The sequence below is a fragment of the Stegodyphus dumicola genome, chromosome 1, assembly GCF_044657685.1.
Source record: "Stegodyphus dumicola isolate Sdum_Otavi_A_Nest chromosome 1, ASM4465768v1".
Classification (NCBI taxonomy): Eukaryota; Metazoa; Arthropoda; class Arachnida; order Araneae; family Eresidae; genus Stegodyphus; species Stegodyphus dumicola.
Window position 1 is genome coordinate 69346615 of NC_140768.1, and position 26001 is coordinate 69372615.

Sequence of the window (26001 nt, forward strand, 5' to 3'; positions counted from 1 at the left end):
CTCAATTGGTTAGCGAAGGCATTTTAAGGTCATGCTGAATTTGGCAAAGTGCACAAGGACTATCTGCCTAAGGAGAGGGACACTAAGGTATTTTAAAAAGAACAGCTTCTAATTTAGCACTTAAATATCCAAATGATATAAATGTCCCAGATATTCCATCAGAAATACCTAATTTTAGGAACTACACTATTTCAATAATTATGATCTCTAAATCAAAATCAGATCTTTAATAGATAATTCAGGACCACAGTTTAGTTGAATCATATGAATTCAAAAACTGTGTTAAAAATATTTTTAACATTGGCAGTTACTATTATTAGGGAAGCTTGACAACTTAAAATAATAATGATAAAAAAAAAAAAATGGGAAATTTTCTTTTGGCTTAAAAAACTTTCAAATATCCTTATTTTTCCTACAGAACATAAAAATTAAATAATATTCGGATTTTATGTTAATTAACCAATTATTATTATTTAAACCTTTTACAGTAACTTCTTCTTTCCATAGTCCTCTCAAGAATGAAAATTCAGTTAGAGTATTTAAGTTGAGGATTTTGAATGTTTCAGTAATAGAGCTTTCGGCAGCTTCTACTATAGTTTACATTTCAACATCAGTTCATTTTGCCAGCCAATGTAAAAAATATGCCCGTTTAAAATGTATGAGCCAGGTTGAAGTAGATCATTTTGCATGGTAATGAATACCATATTTGAAGCTGAATTTCATATGTTATTTTAAATACCCAAAGTGGCGAAGTTTTGTTTGTATACACAAGTGTTCCTACTGTTTAATTCAAACATTTAACAAACAGGTTATTTTAATCTTTGCAGGATCTTGTCATCTGCATTCAGACTGAAGCAAATAACTGGCTTGTCAGTCTAGTAAGGTGTGTAGGACATCAGTTTAAGCTTCTACACAAGTAAAATCCTACAAACATTAATGAAATACATTTACATTATTTCAGTGTTATTAGCTATACATTCAAAAAAGGTACTTTTTAATGCTTTGATTTAAAAATTATAAATTATTATAAGTATTAGTTTTTTAAGTACATAAAGTTAGGATTACAAATATTATAAAAATTATGGCATAATTTAGTATAGCTAACTTTGTTGAATGACAACCTGATGTAGTAAAATTTCTCAAACTATAGAGACTTAAAGGGGCTGGTCATCTGGCCAGAATGCATGAAGATTGGTGTTGCAAGAAAATCTTCCTGGCAAAGCCCATGGAAACCAGACCTTGGTGTAGACCCCCGGTGAAGTGGATCAATTGCGCTGAAAATAATCTAAACATTCTAAAGGTTAAAAACTGGACAACAGTTCCAAAACCAGAGATGTTTGGAGAAGGCCAGAGCCCAACCTGGGTTGTCGAGCTAATGAAGAAGAACTTTGTTGAATATAAAATTATAGATATATAATTGATTTAACTGCACATACAATTGCATATTTACCTCTTTGCCCCAGGTGAAAAAATACCCAGGTATGGCTCTGAGTTGTTATAAAACACAGACATAAAATTTTGAGAAGACATTGTACTGAATGAAAGATGCAGCCAAACATCATAGTCTGATTTAAAAAGTAATAATAATAATAATAATAATAATAAGCTGCTTTTTAAACGAAAAAATATGTTAACTCAGTCTTACCCAAAATCTTTATATGAGGAGATTTTTAGCTAGTTACATAAAATATGTCATAGCAGTAATTTATTATGTCATAACAGTAACTGTTCAATGAAGTTTAAAATTCCATGCAAAATAAAGAAAAATGGAATGGAAATTTAGTGAATTTAAATCATGAATTTTAACTAAGCAACAATTTCCCATTTTTTTCAAGTTTTATTTATTTCTTTTACCTTTCATTCATATCAAATCTCCATATTTTCTATAAGGAAATTTTAAAATATACTTCTACCATGTAAATGTTTTTCATTTTCAATTAAATCATATACTAACCATATCTTTGTTGTTTTTCTTTCCAGGAGTTTTGCCATTATTTATCACTTTATCATCTTCAGAATCATTATCATCACACGAATAATCTCCATCGCTTTCTTCTGGATCAGAATCCCCAGTTAAATTTTTCAAATTTGACAGTTCTATAACAAGCATAAAAAAAATTAATTAATAAAATAACATTACATAATCACACACAGATATAAAATTTTAGATACTTTCATTTGCAGTGAGCAAATATACACAGATGTATAAGTAGCTTTTGCATATGCTACATATGGATATATGCATGCTAAGTAGATGCCATTTACACCAAACATGAATGCTGCCATAAAATCTAATTAGATAGTGGCAAATCGAATGATGCATACAGCTGCATGAAAAGAATAACTATTTTATATATAATGAATATAGCATATATAATGTCAATGTGTACAATGACATGGCTGTACAGAAGGCTGAATTTGTGCAAGTTTCTGATATTTTTTTTTTTAATGAAAACAGATAGTTGTGTACATACAGAAAATGAAACTGTTGTTCTTCAATTTGTTGAAACTGTCGAATATATGATATACATATACAGCGATCTGTTTTTGTTAAAAAAATTGCATCAGAGAATTCCAAAAATTCAGCAGCATACACATTTTCAATATTGTGCACTAACATTATACATTATACATAAAAGCATGTCCCAGTTTCAATGGTACATTACAATAGTTTAATTTATGATAGTTTAATGATATGGTCCACATCCTCTACAGACACTTTTGATTATTTTTAAAGGGAAAACTTTACAAACATATCCACTCATTTCGAATTGCCTATGCCATCGGTGGATGTTTTTGCCACGTGGGAGACCACAATTAAACGTTAAATGAAATGTATGTTGAACTGAAAATACAGGTTTAATCTTAGAAAATTACAGAACACAAAATGCTTTATGCTCAGGAGTCGCCATATTGCTTATATACGGTGCTGCAAGCAAGAAAACAAGAAATCAGTACTCGCACATGTGGTTATCTTAAACTGTTTGAGTTACTTCTTAAATGATACCTTGAACTATACAATGTTTACAGTTGATACTATTAAAATTTATAACTAGAACATCTTTTCATGGAATACTGTATATATTTTAACTACACAGCTGTTCCTGACGTGATATATGTATATTATATATATATATATATATATAGACAGACTCCCACATTTGGTGACTGGTGCCCTGTTAACAGAAAAGCACATTTATTTTTGCTTACTATCAGATACACAAAACAGGAAGACAGAATAACATTAGTCTTCAAATCTCAAGAACTAAACAACCCGTACATCTGGTTTAACATAATAACAATTTCCACAATAACAGTCTGTTATAGCAATTACAATTATCTTGACATATACAATATCTGTAATTAAAGAAAAAAACTAGTAGTAAAAAAGTATTAGACGCTCAGGTTTACAAAATTATTGAAGAAAATATAAAAAAGCAAAATTCAGCAAAAATTGTAATTATGACTTTTTTTGAAGACATGAAAAAGACTGACAATCCTAAACACCCCTACTAGACCTCTTTCCTAGAATGGACTTTGATCGGTTTAGCTCCAAAGCTAACTGTGAAAAACTGATGGAAACACCTAAAAAAGAAATGCTTATTTCTTGTTCACTTTGCAAATTATGGAAAAGGCAGACTTGCAGATACTTCAGTTATGAATTAAAAAGAATTTTAATAAAGCTTCGCTTTTTGTTTACATTTTACTGGTACTATATTATTTAATTTATAGCAATGGTCATTCCTATTGTAACAAGTATGCAGAAAACAGTCTTATTCCAAGACAACAGTCATCCAGTAGTTTGTCACATGTTATGATGTCTTACTTACTTTAGCAATGACGACTTATAAATATTTCACAACTGTATTATCACTTCCAGAAATGGATGACTTTTCTCAAAATGTTCAGCAGAAATTTCTTCAACAGTCGAGACTTCAAAATTTAAATTCTGAATTATGATTTATATAATCTGTTAAAGTCCTTTGCAGCAACAAAACACCGTGATATGAATTAAACAGCTTCCAACTGATCATGTTCTTCTCTTGGAAGAACAAAACTTGCTTTGCTAAACCTTTCTGAAAGCTACACGTGGCTTTGGAAACTAATGATTTATATAACATTATGATTAAATTGAAGAAGAAAATTCTTATCAATTTCTATTCATAAATAGCGCAGTAAAACAACAGTTTTGTACACTTTGAAGAATAATTAAATCAAGAATACTGTTAAACTAAGTTTATTCAAAAACATCAAAGAATTTTTCATCCAAAGTATAATTCATGTTTAAAAATTTAGAAATTCTAGAATGAAGGCACATACTATTACAGGATTAAAAACAACTTTCATTGTACATTGTTGTGACTTATCTGACAGTAACATCCCATCAAACCCGCAAACTCATTATGACCAAGAGTGCAAATACAGTACAAAGTCCGAAATTCGGACTTGTCAGGACTTCTGCGATTCTGGATTTGGGATTTTTCCGGATTACAGATCATCAGTTTAAGTCTAGTAAGATGCATGTAGAAATTATAAAATTAAAAATATGAAATCTTGATTTATGAAATAATGAAGTATTTATGATCTAAAAGGTATCAAAATTTACAAAACAAAAGCTTAATATTTATTTGTTTACATTATTAAACATTTCTTTCATTGTAAGTTATTTAAGTTGCTTCATTTTTTGTGCTAACATTTTCTCTTTAACTCTGTAGACAGACATAATCTCGTTTTTAGTTACATTGTTGAAGTCTTGTAACTGCTGTTTCAAGAATTCTGACTAATTTGTCAATCGAAATTTTCTCGTTTTCGGTAACTCCTCTGTTAAGAAAGTAACACTATCTTCACTATCGGTAGCCGTATTTTCTGGATCTAGAACCATTCAACCTACAAATTTTGCCATTCGTTAATTGATTGATGATTGAGAAGCATTGTCACCACAATGAAAAACCTTCTTTTATCATCTTCATTTATTACCGCTTCTCCACATTTCTTTACGAAATCCGTTAATAATTAATTTAAATTTCACCTTTGTTTTTTTATATCCGAAAACCTTTCAAATTAGCAGCTATCATCATGAAATTTAGCTGTCCTTCACTATACATATTTGGCTATGCATCATGAGCTTGGCGACTAATGACAAGTTGTTCCGTTAAATTTCATCTTACTTCTATCGCGCACTGAAACAATTAAGTTTAGTTATTTATTATACTTATGTCTATTTCTTGCACATGCAACATTTTTAACACATTTAACTTAAATCTGTAATCATCACCAAGCAAAATGTCAACATAAAAGGTACCATACTCCTTTATTTTTTAATTACTAACAATAAAATTTTTTTTCGGCATTGCTACATGAGTCGTTACTCAAGTTGTCATGTTTTGATAAACATGCAGTGATAAAAGAAAGTATAATAAATAATGATTCCCCAGGTTGGCATCAGATCAACGATGTATCTATGTGGAATGTTTCAGTTTGAGATGTGTGCCAAGCAGATATGCAGCAATGGAGCCAAATTACTGATGGTACAAATTTATGCTAAAATGATTTTTTTTCCCCTTCAATAATAAGGTATTTTATTTAGTTTCAAAGTGAAATTATGAATCGGGACTCACCAGATTTTTTTTATGCACGGAGGGGAGAATCAAATGCGCATGCATAAATGAGAAACAAGGGGAAAACCTTGTTGGTGGTTTTGAGGTCCAGATTTTGGATCATTCCGGATAATGAATATCCAGATTTCGGACTTTGTACTATATTATGCTTGCTATTGGTTTAGGCTTTGGGCACCTTATGGGTGACAGTACAAATTTGCCCAGATCCATTACAGTTTTGAAGAATGGAACAAGGGGTCTCATATTCCTTTTCTCCTTCCACCAACCTATTTCAGAAGTAAAAACTTTTTCTCCAGAAGTCCTGGAGAGGTGGTTTCTTCCTTCAGCCTCTCCAGAATTTCTGGCTCATAGCATTTTAAGTGTTCTCTAGTTACAAAGGCATTATACATTGACAATTATTGATGCTTTCTCAGGGATTCATACCTCAATTGAAGGTTATGGCATTCAGCTCCCCTACTACCATGTCATAATCTACAAATGGTACAAAGAGCAATAAAATATATAAATAAAAGCATCATTAATAGCATTGCAAAATGCTACTAATCAACAGTTGACTGTTTTTAAATGCCCAATTTGATGATCTGTACATCATAAGTTCACGGCCAATTGATTTTTCATGTAATCTTTTAAATTTCAAGCTTAATGGAGTAATAAAAAGTCAACAGACTAGCATAAAAAGTAAAAGAAAAAAATCTTTATTTAAAGAAAATTAATCTTAACAATAATCTTGAAAATAAATCTTTGTATGTTAAATCACAAAAACTTTGAAATAGAGAGAAAAAAGTAAGACAGAATTACAAGCAGTTTTAAGAGTTTTTAAGATTATATAATTTTGTATGTTTTATCTTAGTATAATTAATAATTTATAAATAAAAATAATTCCGAATTTTATATGGCACACTTTATTTTTGACAGCACACTAACTAGTGACTGAAAGATCAAGCATGCCTCCTTCTGGATTAAATGCTGCTTTTAGTAACATTCCCTGTTTTTTTTTAATTTGCAGAGAATAAAAGGGAAAAAAATGCAAACTATAGATAACTAGGGAAATAAAATTAGGAATGTTGAAGATCAATATCAATACATACGAGTATCAATATGAATATTAAATAAAAGCATCAAATTGCCATTTATTTTGCACAGTATTTTTTAACATTTAATTTTTTTAAGAAGTAGCAAATTTTAATACTTCAGATTTGTAAGGTAGTAAGTTCTTTTAAAATAAAACTTGAAGACAAGCAACACTAAAGAAAGATCTTAAAATAACAGATATAAAGCAGCTAATATAAATTATTAAATACTTAAGATATTTACCTTGTTTCATTCTTTGCCTCAAAGCGTAGTGTTTAACTTCACTTCTTGATTCTTCCTTGCTTGAATTCTCCTTTACAGAACGAGGTGTAGAATAACATCCATTCAATTCTCTTTTTCCTTTAATGAATAAAATATTTCAAATTATCTAAACGGTAGGTCATGGTTCTAAATTAAGAAAATTGAATAAAGTCCTCTTTCAGTCCATAATAATTTTAATTATAAGAGAAAAAAAATGAATGTAAAGTTTAAAATTAGGCAAAAAAAAAACTTAGTTTGGTGCAGATTTTCAATAAAACACTGTTGATTTTAAGGGTGATCAGAAGGGCCTGTATCTGATTGCACTTGAAATTATAAGTTTCATAAAAAATTTGCACCAAACTAAGGTTACTTTTTGCCTAATTTTAAATACAGTAATTTTGGTTATATAACACCTTTACGTAAAAATATAGGAATTTTTAGTTTTCATACAGTCTACCAACCAAAGATTCCAATTAGTAAATTGTTCCTTATATGTAAAGAAAATGTTTAAAAAAAAGGTTCTATAAAATGCAGATTCAGCTTTCAAAAATGTATCAAATTTGTAAAAAATGTTTCTTACTTTTAAAATTTTAATCATTCCCCAAAATTTTGAATAATATCTCAGATAATTTTGATCATATGAAAATGAAAATCCTGTGAAATGAAAATTTCAAGAAAATTGAGTAATTTGCTTACTAAAAATACTCTTCTTATTGAAATTTTTCTCTAAAGGGCTTTCATAAAAAATTTGTTACATATTCTTTCTGAATGATTTCATATTATCCAAACTATTATAGCTTGAAAGCTTACTTTATTTGGTTTGTTTTTTTAAGTGGAAACATGAGTCTGCAATAAATCTTTGAAGCAAAATTTAATCAGCAAGCGTAGCAAATTTTCAAAACACTTCATATAGAGCCCGAAAAGCCTAGCTTGGAACAAAAGATGCCCGCTTCACACTACACTGCGGGCCCTACCCCTACCGGCAGAGCATTAGGCGCACATCCACATGTCGCGAGTGCTTTGTTTGTATATTTATATCTATGAAAAGTTGCATTATGCATGGTGGTACATGAATATTACTTCAACATGGTGGTACAACTGGTTTTACATGGTAGTTACAAATTTTATTATTAAATTGTTAAATATTGTTAAATCATTTAGATTAAGATTGTTTTCACACATTTGTTTGATTCAGTATTTTGTGGGTTAAAGTTCTACAGTTCTTTCAGTCAGTTCTGTGATGCTTACATCTCTTGCAGGGAATTCTTTTTACATATAGGCATATTATTACATAGAGTTCGTATTTGCATTTATTTTGTTGCAATCACATAGTCTGCAAAAGTCCAAATTATAAAAATTATACCATATTAATTCTACTTAACATATCACTGTTATGAATATATATGCTGTAGTGCAGTTATATTAATTTGAATTTTTAAATTGTTTAAAGTACTTACTTAATTATTACCAGGGTTTTATAAACTTTTTAAACTTCCAACCCCTTTTTATCACTGAGACTTTTTCACGACCCCCAGGATCCCATAATATTTACAAAAATTTTGTGGGACCCCATAAGTATTCTGCAAATCTGACACACACGTGAATGAAACTGTCAATTTTTTCACTTGTACTGTAATATACTATTGAAGTTTTAGGTCATTAACTACAATTTTTAATTTTATGATATAGAACAATGTGAAAATTTTAAATAAGTAACAGACTAAATGACAGCGTCACGTGCAAAGTAAGGAAAATGAACTAGATAATAGCAAGGAAAATGAACTAATGATTCTATATTATAAAAAGAAGGTGTCGAAACGTTTTCATTTTTCTCTTTGTCTGGATTGTCTTATCTTTATTTATTTTCAGATACATTGCGTAAAAATATTTGGTAATTGCAAAATTATTATAATAAGCTAAAGAAATATCAAAACTGCTAAAATTTTTGGTGACCCCCTGCTGCAGGTCCCATGAACTCGAGGGAGTTGCAACCCACAGTTTAAGAATCCCTGATTATTATATACAAAGTTCTGTACATGATTTATACGTTTCGTCAGTTGTGAGAGAAACTGAAACAGATTGTGTTACATAGGGCCCATAACTCTTGTACTTTTGCTGCTAAGAGCTCGATTATTTTTTGTATTTTTATTCGAAGCTGCTTATTTGATGTTGCATACCTTAAAAATGCATTCAAGTTCTGAGTTGGTTTTTTAAGATGTTGTTCCTCTGCTATGGGACAATAAAAAATGTAGTGCTCAGGATCGTCCCTATCTCCATATACACATGGGTCACTTTCAGAGATATTTCTTTCATAGAATGTGGGGAAGGGGCTATGTCCAGTAATATACCAATTTATGTAAGGGTTAATGCTATTGTTCTTCTCTTTGATGTTTGGGATAAATCTTATGGCTCTTCTGCCTTGTAGTGCGTTTTGCCACCAGTATTCCCATCTTTTAATCATTATCTCATGATTTTTTAAATTTGGGATTTAAGGAATGAGATAACAGTTGGAATAGAGTTTTGATTGCTTGCTGCTTCTTTAGTATATTTGTCGGCTTTGATAATAAAGTGATTTATGTGTCTGGTTTGCAATTGTGTGCATGCTTCATAAGGAATCTGTTTCGATTTTCACCGCAGGCAAATTATTACTGATGCTTTAAGTTATTGCTTTTGGATGGCCAGTGCTTCTGCTTGAAAAACTGTGTTAATGCTATTTAGATGATATTTGAGAATTATTGGCTGTTGGTGCATTTGATGTATTATTATACTATGGCACATCCAACTCCTTCTTCATTTTTAGAGCCATCTGTAAATATTTCCATATTGAATATTTCTTCCATGTTGTCGTTGTGGTAAGATGAATATTTGGTTCTATAGTGGGATGAATTTCATAAGGTTGTTCTGGTTGCTCATAGTTCTTGGCTTCGAATTGGATGTCTTCTATTGTGGAATCTTTCTTTAGATGGAGAACTCTATCTGTGGTTGCAATTTTTTCTGCTGTGAGGAAAGGGGAAAGGGTATTTTAAAGTGCATACAGGGCTGCATTGGAAGTTGTTCTATAGCTCCTTAATATAGTAAGTAGAAATGGCCTTTGAATCACCTGAAGTTTTTTAATTTTTCTTGCATTTAGAGGGAAAGTCCAAACTGCACAACCATAAAGAGCAATTTTTTCAATTACTGTATTGAATATAATCTTATGCAGATGTGAGCTGTGATACTTCTTTGGCAATATGAAGCAACTTCAATGATGGAACACAGAAAAAACTTTATTTAGCACTCAAAATGGCGACATACAAAACAAAAAAAACGAATTCTAACATTTTAAAATAAAAAACATTCTTCGTGCGAGAGTCACACATGGCACTTGAACCTGGTTTTAAACATTGCCATTCACATATACCTTAATGCTCATCTAATTAAATTATTTATTTTAAATTACAAGATTTTAATAATATTTAAAGCTGTTACTACCTCTCCCCCAAAGGAGAGACTTTTACCGAAGGGAAAAAGTCTGTAAAATTTGAAAGTTTATAATCTCGGCTTGCTCATTTGCTTAAAAAGAAAGGGTAACTTCTTTCCCAAGTTTCCAAATTTCAGGCCAAAAATTTTAAGTTTTAAACAAATACTTTTTACACCACATTTAAGTAGAAAAAAATGGAGAACGTTCAAATTAGACTTCTTTTTTTTTCTTGACGGTGCCTAGATCTCTTCCACGTTCCTTAATATAGGAATTTTATGACCATTTACGTAACCCATACTAATATAAGGTAATAGAAATTTATCCTCTGGTTTTGCACTAATTCTGTTAAGATTAGCAGAAGATTCAGTACTATTCTTAAGTTTTGGACATTAGGGTCTTAAATGTTGATAGGACTCACATTGATAGCATTGTGGAGTCTTTCGTTTTTCATATTTATCATCTGGACTTCTAGGTCTATGAAACCAGCTTTGCGAATTAAATCCTGATGACAATTTTTTTTTCAGTTTATTTTTATTATCTGAACTCAATTTACTTTGAGTTAGTGCATTGTATCTTTCTTTCCTTCGATCCACTACAGGCCTTTTTTGAAAGTTTTCGCAAACGTTTTCATAGGCATCAAGTTTTTTAGCTAATTTTTTAGATGAAATCATCTCTAGCCACTCATCAAGAAAATGATCTCAAATTTCAGGAGGAACTCGAAGCTTAAGTTGGTCAATCACCATCAAATCTAGCAACTGATCAAAAGTCTTAACTCCTAGACCAGTCACCCATTCTTTGCAATAATTTTCTATTTCATAATTGAAATCCACCCATGTGGATTCTGTACTCTTTTGATGTTTCATAAATTTCTGCCTAAACTTTTCCAGGCTTAGTTTAAACCGTCTTAACAATAAATTCTTCACATGTTCATAGTTTTAAGTTTATCGGAGGGTTCTCTAGCTATTAACTGGGTTACTTCCTAAGGAAGTAGTCCTAGTAAATGAGATACAAATTCCTTTTTATCAATTTGAGTCCATTCTGCTTGCCTCTCAAACAAAAGCAAATATAGACTGATATCTCCTTTCTTGTCCTCGAATTTCTGCATAAGGTGACGCAGCTCCATTTTTGGCCGGATCTGTCCGGTGTTTTGCGACTTTGTCTCTGCTTCAAGTCTTAATCTCTCTAATTCATACTGTTCATTCCTTCTTAGCTCTTCTGCTTCTTCCTGTCTCCTACGTTCTTCTCTTTCCTCCCTCTCTTTCCGTTCTTCTCTTTCCATTCTTCTATTATTGTATCTAAGACTCCTTTGACGAATACTTCATCATAATCTCTGCTTTCAACAATTTTCTGTTTTAAATCGACTATTTTCAAATCTGCAGTCACATGAACTCCTAGTTCTGCCGCGAGATTTTGCAAATCTTCCTTACAAGCTCTTCCTAAGTGTTTCTATGTTTAAAATTAAAGAACACTGTGTTCTTTATACTTCCTCAAAATAGTTCAATTCAATTACTTTAATTAATTAATGCAGTCAGGAATCACGGAATTAAATGCACTCTGTTAAATACGTATACCTCAAAATGAAATATTTAAATTATATGAAGTTCATTCTCTCTACCACATTAATTGTGACTAAGATAAGAATAACAACATAGAGCAATATATATATCTACTGTCTGGACAACTAAAATGAATATTAAAAATAATATCCAATACGGTAATAAAATAAGACAATTCAATATTAACAGGAAGTAATAATCTGGTATCGCTAATATTGTGTTCGGTGATGAACTAATAAAATAAAGCAATTCGATATTAACAGGAAGTAATAATCTGGTATCACTAATATTATGTTCAGTGATGAACTAATAAAATAAAAATATGCGCGATTATTTGATCTCCGTCGGTGCCTCCAAAATAATTATAACTGTGATACTTCTTTGGCAATATGAAGTAACTCCAGTGATGGAACACAGAAAAAACTTTATTTCGCACTCAAAATGGCGACATACAAAACAAGAAAAAAACAAATTCTAACATTTTAAAATAAAATACATTCTTCATGCAAGAATCGCACGTGGCACTCTAACCTGGTTTCAAACATTCCCATTGACATATACCTTAATGTTCATCTAATTAAATTATTTATTTTAAACTACACGATTTTAATAATATTTAAAGCTGTTACAGAGCTCAACCCCCAGTTGACCCATGCACTTTTTGGCGATAGTTGCAGCTTTGTCTTGAATATGTTGTAGATGAAGTATCCAATTTAATTTGTGGTCGATAATGATTCCAAGAAATTTAATCTGTTTAACTACTTTGATCCTTTCTCAATTGATGGTGAATTTTGGAGCTTTTGTAATAGATTGTCCTGTTTTCTTGAAGACTATTGCATGAGATTTTTCTGTCAACAGCGAAAGTTTTTGCTTCTGGCAAAGTTTTTCGAAGATGTCAAGGCTTTCATTAACATTTTTTATCATGATATCCCTTGTTCTGCTAATGACAAACATTGTGTTGTTGGCAAATGCTATGGCTTTGGTATGGTAGGGCAACACACGAGATGTGATCTTTTTAAATGTTAAGTTCCAAAGATCAGCACTTAAACATATTGATATTTTGGGGGCATTAGATATCCCCGAGTGCTTGTTTGACTGCAAACCACCTTAGGGAGTCAAGTGCTTTCCTTACGTCCAGGCAAAGAAGGGAAGAGTGTAAGTTACTGTCTTCATTTTTCTAGATTTCCTCTATTGCCATATCTATAGCTTAGATTGTACAGTGCGGAGGGGGAAAAAAGGGGGCACAGTTCTATATCTCCCGTTCTACTGTACTGATTAACGAAATTCAAATTGCATTCATGTCTTGCAAGCGCGATTTAGGATATATATTAGATTTATATATAGCACTATTCTAACATAGGTATTTTGACACAAAATCGGACTTTTTCTGAAAAAACATAATTTTTTTTTTACATATTTCAATTCTACGACTCAAATTATGCTAAATATTAAATTTTGTAAAATTGTGTGAAATTTACGGAGAAATTCAACAATTTATGTTGGCGCTTTTTATTAATATTGCGCCAAAATTAGTTCACTTGGCAAACTTCTTATGTGGCAACCTATTTTCATTTCCATTTTTACATAATGTGTGAGAGGGAAAAAAGACACAATCGTTCCTTCTTTCAAATGATATTCTTTATATTATATTTTTAATTATAATTGCTATTAATTTTAAGCAATTTTTTCTTTTTCAAATTTCATTTTAATCGTTTACGTTGCATAGTTTCTTCCGAATAACTGTTTAAAAAATTTCTGTTTACTCATTCGAAATGCGTGGTTTAAATAAACGTGCATCCTTTACTTTTTTTTTCAAATAGTTTTCTTTATAATATATTTTTTAGTTATTATTTTAGGTAATTTTTAAATTTTTAGACTATTATTTTAATTGTTTGTGTTGCATTGTCTCTTCAGATAATTGTTTTAAAATTTTCTATTTATTCATTTGAACTGAGCATTTTAAACATAATTATTAAAATAAATTTTCCGGAATTTGGTTTTATTTATTTGAATTGCGTTTCTTTTGAAAGAATAGTTTGTGACCCCGGACTACGATGCATTTGAGAACTGCATATATTAAAAGAGTTAAACACGTTACATAACAAAAGCAGTTAAACACGCTTTTGAATGTTCCGTTCAGAAAAGATATATAAATAAGAGAGATGTATAATCGACATTTTAACTTAGGATCACTTGCATACATTGCTTTAAACAGTTTTATTATTGTGCCTATTGCTTTACACAACACAATATTATCAACCTACATTTAGTTTCTTAAAATGTTATTCATATTTTAGTCAAATATTTTATTTTTGAAATGGCAAGAATCAAATATCATAAGATTAAAATGCTCTTTTTCTTCAGGTATTCTGCAAGTATATTAAAAAGCATCCAACTTTTCGAAACATCTTGGTATTTCTAACAATCATTTTAAATAAAGATATCGCCTTCCATTTCATAAAGGCCCACAAACAGTGGCGCGGTAAAGTCGCTGAACACTGGTAGTTCACTCCGGGGTTTGAATCCCAGCAAACGGACTAGTTGTATGGGCGTTTTCGTGTTTTTTCTCATGTGTAATGTGTATGCCAGCTGGTTTCCCTTAGAAAGTTCTTCACGAAGGCATCCTTCCTTTTAGGCAGATAGCCCTGCTATGCCGTAAATTAATAATCCAATTCAAGCCATTTGATCAGTATTTAGAGGCTAAGCATTTTGAAAGTATAAGATGAAAGGAAAGATTAGTTTCATCAAGAGATTTTAGTTTATTTAATTATGGCAAAGCACACTAAGGCTATCTGCCTAAGCAAAGGGATGCCTTTGTGGAGGATTTTCTAAGGGAAAAGTATAAAATATGCCCGATTGTATACACATTACACGTGGGGTCATTTTGTTATTCATGATTTAATTCAAGTCCCCGTAAAACATTTTTAATAATTTACATTCAAGTTACTTTAAAACACAATTTTCGGAATTAAACTTCCCACATATGGGTTCACTCATTTTTGATACTCCTACTAAATTTATATTAGGAGATAATATAATCAATATTTCTTTAGTAAATAAATTATTATTATCTTACTTTGCAGCTATTGCGCAAGTATTAGAAACATTTGTTTTCGAATTAAGTGAATTTAAGATCATACAACATGTATATATATATATGTAAACATATACACATGGGTTACAGATTATTTTTTTAATATAAAAGAAGTAATAGATGTTACAAAAAAAATTGATCATATAGCAAATTATTTATATTATTTAGCATTTATTATGAAATGGAAAAAATGGCATTAGTTATTTCTAAGAAACAGTACAGCTTCAGCAAGATCTTCTTTGTTGGAGGGCCATAGATTCGATTTGATAAACTTCAGAGCTGAGAAGAGTCTTTCCATACTAACTTGAATAGGAGGAATAACTATTACTGTTAGGGCTACTTTTTTTTAACTTTTCAGGATAGATTTTTATCAGTTCTAAAAGAGGTATCTTGCAAGCGCATTCATATTTCTCTATTTCTTCAAAGGCAGTGCAGAAATCTTTTTTTTTTTTTTTTTTTGTATTTTTTTATTTTTACATCTAAAGGCTCTTCGTTCTTAATTTTCATTCACTTTGCCTTAGCATTTTCAATATCCAAAAATATTTCTCAAAATCTAATTTATCACTGGATAGAGACTCAATTGCAATGTCTGCAGTTTGGCTGTCCTGATTCAAAGTCTCCAATTGTTCTGAGAATAATATAATTTTAATAAAAGTTCATAGATAGATTTCTTTGTTTTTTTAATTTGTTCGTCATCCAAGAAAATTCAGTGTTTTGGATCTACATATATTGACCCAGCAGGATCTCATTGTCTATCAAACTAGTTTCTCTTTTCTTCATTGAAGAACTGATTCCTTTTGCAATAAATCCTCGATTTCAGAAAGAACAAACATTACATTATTTCATTCTCACCTCCTGTCAATCTTCAGATTGCAGTTTTTTTGTGGCTATACACGGTGTAGAAAAAAGAGTTTCCAATTCTGCAAGATCATTCCACAGTTTTTCTGTTAATGAAACATTAGGATTATCTACATTTTCTAAAAAAGTTCTTAATTCTAACAACCTCTTTATCATCAAATAAGTATTTCCTTATTGCTTTGCTTGATCAATAATTGTAATAATTGCTCTTTTTCTTGCTTGCTTCCAAAGAATGGGATCAACTTTGGCAGTTCTTGCTGCTATTGCTGCTTACCTAAATTTACCAGTGAGATTTGTAACTAAATGAATAAGTTTAATCACTAATGGCAAATATCACATCCATCCTCCTTCCTTATATTTATTTATTAAAATGTCAATAAAATAGAAAATAATTATTTAATTATATATATAGTCCATAAATAAAAATAATAACTCAGCTTGTCATTAATTTTTTTCCAATTCATTTAAATTTCATTTCAAATTCAAACTGTCCAAAAAAAAAAAAAAAAAAAAAAAAAAAAGGAGTCGGAGTCAACCTGTTTTTAGCAACTTCAGCTATGACTCCTTTTACCCCAAAATCTGCCCGACTCCGATTCCGACTCCACAGCCCCGATAGGAACACAACCATATTGTATTTATATGTAAGTTTACTATATAAATTTGTATGTATATATACATTCTAATAAATTTAGAATTCTGTTATGATATTTGAAACTTTGTGGATCAAAATGGGATCTCAAATACACACTCATGTCCATAAATTAAGGATAATTCGGAGTCACACGGAAATCGAACTCTAAAATAAATATATTACCTGTAAAATCACTACACACATCTTCAAGAATCATATGCAAATTTCAGGAAGTAACCAGATGACACCGATGGTACATCACAATGACGAGAGTGTAAGAGAGTGATATATAAGGAATACAGGCAAAGAAGTAAAATTCTTCGCAGGCACTTTATAAGCATTTCAGTTATGACACAAACGACGCCTTTGGATGATTTTTTACGTGGTAGAATTATCGGCCGTCTGGAATGTGGGCGTACCTAACTGGAAGTATAAGATGAACTTAGAATTGCCCAGAGTGTCATCCCCAGGCTTTGGCAACAATTCCAAGATGATGGTAATGTGAGTAGACATTACAGTACGGGTCGCCACAGAGTTACAACGCCGAATGAGGACCGGTATTTGGCAGTTACTGCCAAAAGAAACAGGCGGAGCACAGCCTCAGACCTGTCTTGTCAGCTCTCTTCAGCCACTAGTATGACAGTTTCAAGGCAGACCGTGTACAGACATTTAGGGCAAATCGGTCTATATGTTCGTAGACCTGTCAGATGCATTCCACTTACTGCAACTCACTGTCGCCTGCGGTTAGCCTGGAGTAGAGAGCATGCATTGTGGACACCGCAACAGTGGTCTTGTGTGATGTTTTCCGACGAGTCCAGGTTTAGCTTGCAGTCTGATTCTTGCCAGACTTTCATATGGAGAGCTCCAAGTACCCGTTACCACCAAGAAAACATCATTGAATGGCACCTCCTGTCACGTTACGGTGGTGCAGGAGTGCTCATTTGGGGTGGAATTATTCTGGGTTTCAGAACGGACCTGCATGTTCAAATTGGAACCATGACAAGCCAAATCTATTTGGACGTCATTCTGAAACAACATGTACGTTTGTTTCGGGGCGCCATGGGCGCACAATTTGTGTTTATGGATGACAATGCCCGTCCTCACCGTGCAAACATCGTAAGCGAATGCCTTCAATCGGAGGATATCACCCGTATAAACTGGCCAGCATTCTCACTGGACTTGAATCCAGAAGAGCATGTATGGGACATGCTTGGCCGTCGAGCTGCAGCCCGTCAACCTCCTCCTACATGTCTACCGGATCTTCAGAGAGTATTGCTTTTTGAGTGGTGTAATATACCCCAAGATCAGATCGATAATTTGATACTCAGCATGTCTAGACATTGTACAGACTGTATTGCATCGTCTGAGAGACATACAATGTATTATAACAATCATACCAATCATGTAATATTGGTTTTTTGTAAATAGGGTTTTTTTGTAATTTGCTGCAGGGAGGAAAAAATCGCTATTTTTTTTTAACAATATCAAACATATAGCATTTTTTTTTTTTTTTTTTTTTGCTCTTTACCTTTTGTTTAATAAATAAGCTTTACAAATAAGTCAAATTTGTTTTGCTTCTAACTCTTCCTTTGCCTGATTTTGCATTATCCTTAATTTATGGACATGAGTGTATATAGATAGGTTCAATAACATGTTAATAATATGTTAACTATCATACCTTTAATTATTGATTGATGATAACATGAAAACTATCGAATATATTTTTTTGTAAAATATAATACATAAACTGAACTCAAAATACAAAAAAATGATATTACATTTAATATCAAATTACAGAAAATAGACAGCAATAGGAAAAGCAAAAATAACATACTTTTTAGAGTTTTTACTTTAGGAGTCATTACTTCAGCCTTTACTTCAACATCACTGATGTCATCTTCCCAAAACAAACCTACAGCATGATATATATGTTTTAAATTTCAGAAATTTTTATAGGTTTAAGAAATTGTAAGGGAACTCAAACATTTCAGCAATATAGTTTGCTGCCAAAATTCTGCAACATTATTAAAACTTAACATTTCTCAAGAGACTTTATTATAATCATAACTTTTAAGGATACTTGTGTATCACTCCTTGACAATAATGGGACTAAATGGAATTTGATACCAATACAAAATTTTTAATAGCAACTAAATGTGCTTTCTAATTGACAAAATTTACTCTTCATATAATATGATTAAATCTCAGTGCCATCTTTGTTTATCTGATTTCAGATACAGTATCATGTTACAGCCATTTTTATGCTACTTTTCCACCGACATTATGATTCAGAGTTATTGGAAATAATGCATGGTATCTTTTTTTGGATGACTATAAGTTAAATATTTTAATAATTTTTTTTAACATTTGCGAGAGAAACTAAACTTAAATAGTTTTTTGAAATTCTTTTGCACAATGAAAATATGCTAATGCAATATTGCACAATAGTAAACACTGACCGGTGCAAATTACCAGTCAATAGTATGCTGCTAAGAGCAGGATAATAAGCAAAATATCTTAAAAATTACAGTCCAATCACATAAAGCATTATATTTGATTACTTGCTTGAACTGATTGTATTGATGAAAGAATTTATCCCTTTTGCTTTATCCACATTTTTACACTTTTAGCATTTCAATGCATGGGTAAGCCATTACACTGAGTATACAGTGCTAAGTGACTCGATAATGTGTGTCTACCCTAAAAATTTGCATAATTTTCGGGCCACTCCTTCTTAGTGTTGCATTTTCAATGTCGGGTAGCGTACAAAATTTTCTTTTAGCATCTGACATTTTCACTACTTTTATTTAATCGTGGAAAAGAAAAATGAAGACTGACAGTTATAATAAATGCATTTTACATAAAAGATTTTACTACTTGCAAAAAAAGCCTGAGGCCTGATTTTATAAAGAAAAAATTACATTCATATTAGGATATATTAGCATTACATACTGCAGTGTGTTTCTTTAAAAAATGTACTTCATAGTGACTCTCTCTTCATATATGACTGTAACGTGTGTCATCATGGGATGGGATTAGAGTAAAAGATTAGAAGATTTTAGCAAATTAGAGAATTCAAACTTTTTATACAACAGCCATTACCATGGTTACAATATAAGCCAGAAGGAAAAAAATAACCTAGGATTGCCTATTCTAATGTAACAGACTACAGAAAGAGATCTAATATTGAATAGAAAAATTATTTTAACCTTAAATGGTGCAGTATATACTAGGTTTCTAAAGCACATAAATACTTGAAATAGAATATCTAAACATATACAATATGAAAATTACACAACTCACATTTGAGACACGAAAAAATTTTTATCACTATTTAATATTGAAGTACTAACCCTGATTTTGGATTTTTTGCGCATGCAACATACAACAATAGCAAAGATAAACAAAAATTTAAGGGTAAAATCCTAGTATACGGTGCAGCCTTGGCGCGACTTTGAAAATTATCGCCAACACCAAAATTGATCCAAAGAACGTCTATATACAGTCAAAAGTCGTTAATTCGAACACCCATAATCCGGAATGATCTATAATCCGGACCTCAAAGCTAAAAACTTTCTGCACATGCGCCGCGTTGACACATGCGCATAGGCGTTTGCGTGTGCACGTAAGACCTTTACGACTGCGCATATGCGTGTGCGCAAGTGCAGAATACGTTTTCGCGTGCGCGTTTAATGTATAACGGACGGTATAAGCTAAAATTATCTAATTATCTATTTCAGTTAATGTTGATGGTTGCGTAGTTCCTTAATCTTCAAATTGGATGCGGCTTATTATTTTTTGCAGACTGTAAGAGCAATTTTATAAAAGTAAACTTGAACTTTCGATTATGTCAAATAGAATTTCCGATGCTGGAACTCCCAAAGGATCTACAAAACGAAAGTATGTTTCGATGTCCGTCAAACAAACAGTGGAATTGCTGCAAAAAATGGACAAAGACATGAAGAAGGTGACAGAGAGGTTAGTGAAAATGAAAAAATTTCGATTCACAAGTTAGTCGGTATTCTCGGCACAGCAATTACGGGACTTGAACAGCGGAACTTTGTAACTGAACAAGAAATTATGTCTGTTTATAGAATTAAAGAGAAAGTATTATCACATAAAACGAAGCAACTTAAACAACTTACATTGAAAGAAATGTTTAATAAAGTAAACAAATAAATATTAAGCTTTTTTTTTTTTTTTTTTTTTGTAAATTTTGATACCCTTTAGATCATAATTGTTCTTTATTTCATAAATTACGGTTTCATATTTTTAATTTTATAATTTCTGCATGCCATCTTACGAGATTTAAACTGATGATCTATAATCCAGAAAAATCGATAATCCGGAATCGCCGAAGTCCCGTCGAATCCGGATTAACAACTTTTGACTGTATATACTATACACTATATACTATGTGTGTATATACTATGTTTAACAATATATTTTCATTGAATGACCTGTTAACTACTCATCATATATGTCCCGTTTTTACCACTCATCATAAAGTTGCCAAAAGTAGCCAAATCCTGTGTGCACCGGATAGTAGGATTAAACCACTTTAAGAACAAAAATTATACAGATGTTTCAGCATCATACTCTATCATCAGTAAGAGTAAATACCAAAGTAATGTTCAGAATTCTCCATAAGTAAGAATAACATGTTCAGGTACACATGTAATAGAATAAGGGATATTACTTATTTTGTTTTAAACCATTTAGGTCAGTGACCCTACCTGGAGCCAATGAAAAATTGAACAAAATAAGTTAATTACATATAGATAGATGGACCATTAGCTATTAAAAAAAATTGCTAGAACCCTTTTTTTATTTATAACATGAATACAACTAATGTCATAAAAATCACTAATGTTAGTGAAGTCATTCAGTTAGTTTATGAAGGAATAAATCTCTGATAAAAATGTCACCCATTTACTCATGGAAATTTTTTTAAAGGAAAAGTTTGTAAATATAAGTGATATATTACACAGAAGGAAAAGCACAAAATTGTATGCAATTAACCTATTTAATTGCTTACGTTAGAAGCAAGGGTAAGTCATTTTCACAATATTAAACTATTCTATCACTTCAGTTAAGGAATTCTACACAATGGATCTGTTACATGGTACGTATGAATGATATCTACACATATATTTAAAGTATGACATGTCACTTGAAATGGTTCATTATTATTAAATTTTCCCTGCCTCTTTAAATTGCTAAACTGCACCATGATATAAATAGTAATTATTAAAGTGTATCAATCTTTATTCAAGTGTACTATTTTTAAAGTGATAAAATGAATTACAAATATATATATAATAAATTTTAAGACTAAAACAAACCAGATGATGGTTTATATTCTTTGTCAAAATGTTCCTCAGAATTGTCAACAGGTTTCAGCCGTGTACGTATGATATCATCTTTTGTTTTGCCTACAAATGAAAAATAATTTTTAATGTACATGTTTTGAACAGTAACTGAATTACATTTGCATTGTATACTATTACACAATTTTATATTTGAACACTTGTATTCAGAGTCTTGTAAAAATATTAAAACAAATCTTAAAAGCACAAACATGAAGGTAAAAACTATTGGCTTAAAAATAATATTCAGCACTTATACATATATAATATAATACAGCTGGTATGTTGCTTTTTATGCTTCATTAGAGGAAAGAACAAATTAATTTTTGGTACTTTTCCATTATGCATCTGCCACACATTTTGGTGGTATTATTGTAATAATATGAGTGGGTGAATTAAATTTTTCTTGTTTATACCTCCAATGATTCTACTGTAGTCTCTCAGCATGTGTTTGGCTTCTCTTTCACAGAGACCAAAAAGTATGTCAAATGCATAAAGGAAAAACAACTAACTTTTCATAACACAAGATGTTGTTTAAAATATTTAATTAAGTTTTATAATTAAGCACTCTTACACTATTTTAAAGAATCATCATTTTGATATAAAGTTCCATAATACTTTTTATACAGGAAACAGGTGAGACATGCTGCAATAATTTTTAATTAAATAGCAGTGAGCATGTGCAATGGCAAATTTAAGAAGACAGAGACCCTTTCACATGAATTTTTAGATAGAATAACATAAACTTAATATCATAAGATGCAGGATATGTTCACTATTTCCGAAAAATTTAATAAATGATTTAGTACTGGGAAACTCATGATTGCGACTTTATAATCATTTAAATCCACCTCCGAGCATGCAAATTGTGTGGTATATTTTGAGCATAGTGTTAACATGACTTTAAATAAATAAATAAAAATAAAAATAAAAACTTTATTTCTAACTGATTATTTTAACTTTGGACATTTTGGACTAATATTCAGAATGCACCATACAGGAAGAAGTAAAAATTTGTCATGGTTTTAAAGCATATATTTGAAATCAAAAGTGGGGCAAAACTTAAAGCTTTCTTGAATAAAATTCCCAGCATGTTCTTGGATTTCTCATGTCCTTTGAATTGCAATCCCTCGCGTAACAATAATGATAAGAAATAATAACAAAATTAAAAGATTTTCATTGAAATAAAATTTTAATATTAATTTAATAAAAAACATTTGATTATCTTAGGGCAAATATAAGAGTAGAGCCAAAGATATAAATGAAATTTACTAAATGTAATATATAATAAACTCTTGAATCTTGATTCATCTTTTTAGCACAGTTTGATATACAAATACTTCTATAATAGTTCAAATACATTAGATTTTCCTGTATTTTTTTTTTTTTTAATTTAAAGCAAGCACAGAAAGGGAGAGTTATTTCAAGATTTAACACAGGCAAATATTAAATTCAGAATGCTAATGTCACTTCCTAAAATAGAGAGGCAGAAGATAATATGGATGATCCAGATATGGTCTGTCTATCACAAGATTTCGCCACATTTACATCACATGGTTTCAGATTATCATATGTAAACTAGGACTAGATAAAGTAGCTCAGTGCTGGTTACAAATGAATGAATCTAAACAATAAAATTTAGAATCATTCATTTGCACTTTGAATGGGTTCTCTGAACCTCTCCTTTCAATAAAATGAACTTCCCTACCTAGCAGGTGAGATCAGGTCTCTTCTCACGAGGGATGTGCTATACCATGGAAATGGTAAAAAACTTTTTTTTAATGAATGGTTCATTATGACAGTGGTAAAATTAGCTTTCTCAAAGTTTTGAGTTTCAAGCAATGATTTTTAAATTATGAAAGATACAAATGATGACAAAAAGCAGACAGTTTCAAGATTTCGAACTTTGAATCTTGTAAAAGATTCATAGAATTTAAAAGTCACATCCTTATTTAAAATATATTAGAGGATCTAAAATTCCTCCTGCAGTTACTTTTTCATATTACAGGGTCCTTACATATTCTCAATAAAACTCAAGCATATCAGCAGTTCAATTCCTATCAGTTCATCTATTTAAACAAAATTCCCAATTGACAAAGTATTAGAAGAGAAAGGAGGGCAGAATTCTACTATTTCCCACTTATCAACCCTAAACTATTAGATACACAAGACTAATTTGATTAGAAAACTTCTGTAGATGCAAGAATGAATACTAGAACATTCTTCTCATATGCTTTCTTCATTTTATGAATAATAAGGCCCTTGTGCACTATTTGTATGAAACAACAACAAAAAGTAACTTGTCTGCAAGGCAGCGAGCTTGTGATATATTTTACCTGTATGAGTTTGTAACTCTCATTGCTTTCATTCAGGTTAATTACGAAAACATACATTCCCATTAAAATTTTTAATAAATCGGAAATTCTACACGAGTATTTTTTACACATGATAGAAAATAGTCAAAAACCAAATTTTGAGGAAAGTGCAGAATCGTCCACTGCTTGGCGCGTCTTTAAGAATTGCATATACTCGGTATCCATGTACACATCGAACTATTTTCACTTAAAAAAAAAACATCCCAGAATTGTACAAAAATGGCATCCCTTGACTTTATCCATGTACACATCGACCTATTTTCACTTAAAAAGTCAAAGAAAATTGACAAAAATCCAATTCTTCTTACTCTTGTAAAAAGCGCCAAACAAATAAGTGGGCGATTTTGCACTTTAGCCCATATTTTTAATCCTCTTTTTCTCAGCAGCACCTCCTTTATAAACTTTATAATGAAAATTTGCTAGTGATTATGTTATATATACGGAAAACTCGTGCGTAGCCAAACTGTTTAGCGGCTAAAAACCTAATTCAGGACAAAACAGTTGCGTTCTGTAGCATTAATCACTCAACCTCTGTAGGGCTAATAAACACCATTATATAAAAACGATGCTAAAAATAAATTAAACTTTCTTAATGATTTTCTTTTATCTGTTTTAGAGGTATTTACGGTGACTACAAGATTGGCGTCATCAAGTACTTACGATTTGTGACAGATCGTGATTTTCTCCGTACTGATCTTCCGTTCGACAGTTTGTTTTCCATTTAGTATTGAATTGTGATTTTAATATGACTATTACGAATAATTTTTTCTCACAGTTTAACAATAAGAAGTAACATAGTGTTTAATAAAGAGAAGCCTTTGTCTTAAAATCCCTTTAAAGCATAAAATTGGCGCGCTTTTAGGCAATTAACATCAACAAATAAGCTTGTTGCCAATTGTATGAATATAAGCTTTGCTTATTCTCGAATTGCTTTAAATCGAAAGTTTTAAATCAAAGCCACAAAATAATTTCGAAAACAAAAGAACAGCGTAACAAATTAAAATAGTATATATATACATATATATGTATTATTATATAGAGTGCTATAGATTGAGATAGAACTATTATTCGCATTTAACATGTCAACTCTCTGGCATAGATGTTATTTACGGACTTTGCCAATTCAGGATTATGGGCCTTTATGATGCTTTAAAAATGATTTTGTAACCATTATTTAACATACTATAAAAGCGAATATTTCTTAACTAAATTATAAATGCATTAAGTCTGCAAATGTACACCAGAAACATACTATAAATGGTGTGTATGACTTGCAATGTTTAACTAATTCCTGTTTCTGAATTTATAGGATTCGAATGTTTACCTACTTATTCATTATTTCTCATGCGCTGGAGTTATAATATAATTTCCACTTCTGAACCTCTGAACTATAGATTATTCAAAGAAACTTTCTTAAACGATGCCAGTGTAAAGACATGTAATCCGAAGAAACATTTCATTCACAAAATTCACAAATTTTTAATCGAAGACGATCGCTAATGGAAATTATTTTCATCTCCTCAAACAGATATATAAAATTTCTCAAAACTTTCATAAAATCATATTGTTCAATAAACAATCAGTAAACAAATCTCTAATATTTTTTAGTATACTTCCTCTACTGTGTATCATAAAAATTACTACAAAAATAACTCTCTCGCTCTCGATTAACATTAGTCCCACAGCTCTCAATCAAAGGACGAAAATT

At 30.9% G+C, this 26001-nt stretch overlaps 1 protein-coding gene across 1 annotated transcript in view; it reads right to left on the reverse strand.

Annotated features, from left to right (window-relative positions):
- The window catches only part of Orc2 (origin recognition complex subunit 2), a 56407-nt gene extending 31233 nt beyond the window's left edge, over positions 1-25174 (reverse strand). The window contains exons 1-5 of the mRNA XM_085816153.1: positions 24954-25174; positions 21895-21984; positions 18384-18461; positions 6933-7049; positions 1955-2097 (exon numbers count right to left, since the gene is read on the reverse strand). Coding sequence (XP_085672279.1) covers positions 1955-2097; positions 6933-7049; positions 18384-18461; positions 21895-21984; positions 24954-25014 — 489 coding nt within the window. The 5' untranslated portion in view covers positions 25015-25174. The remainder of the gene's footprint in view (positions 1-1954; positions 2098-6932; positions 7050-18383; positions 18462-21894; positions 21985-24953) is intronic.
- Positions 25175-26001: the final 827 nt, after the last annotated feature.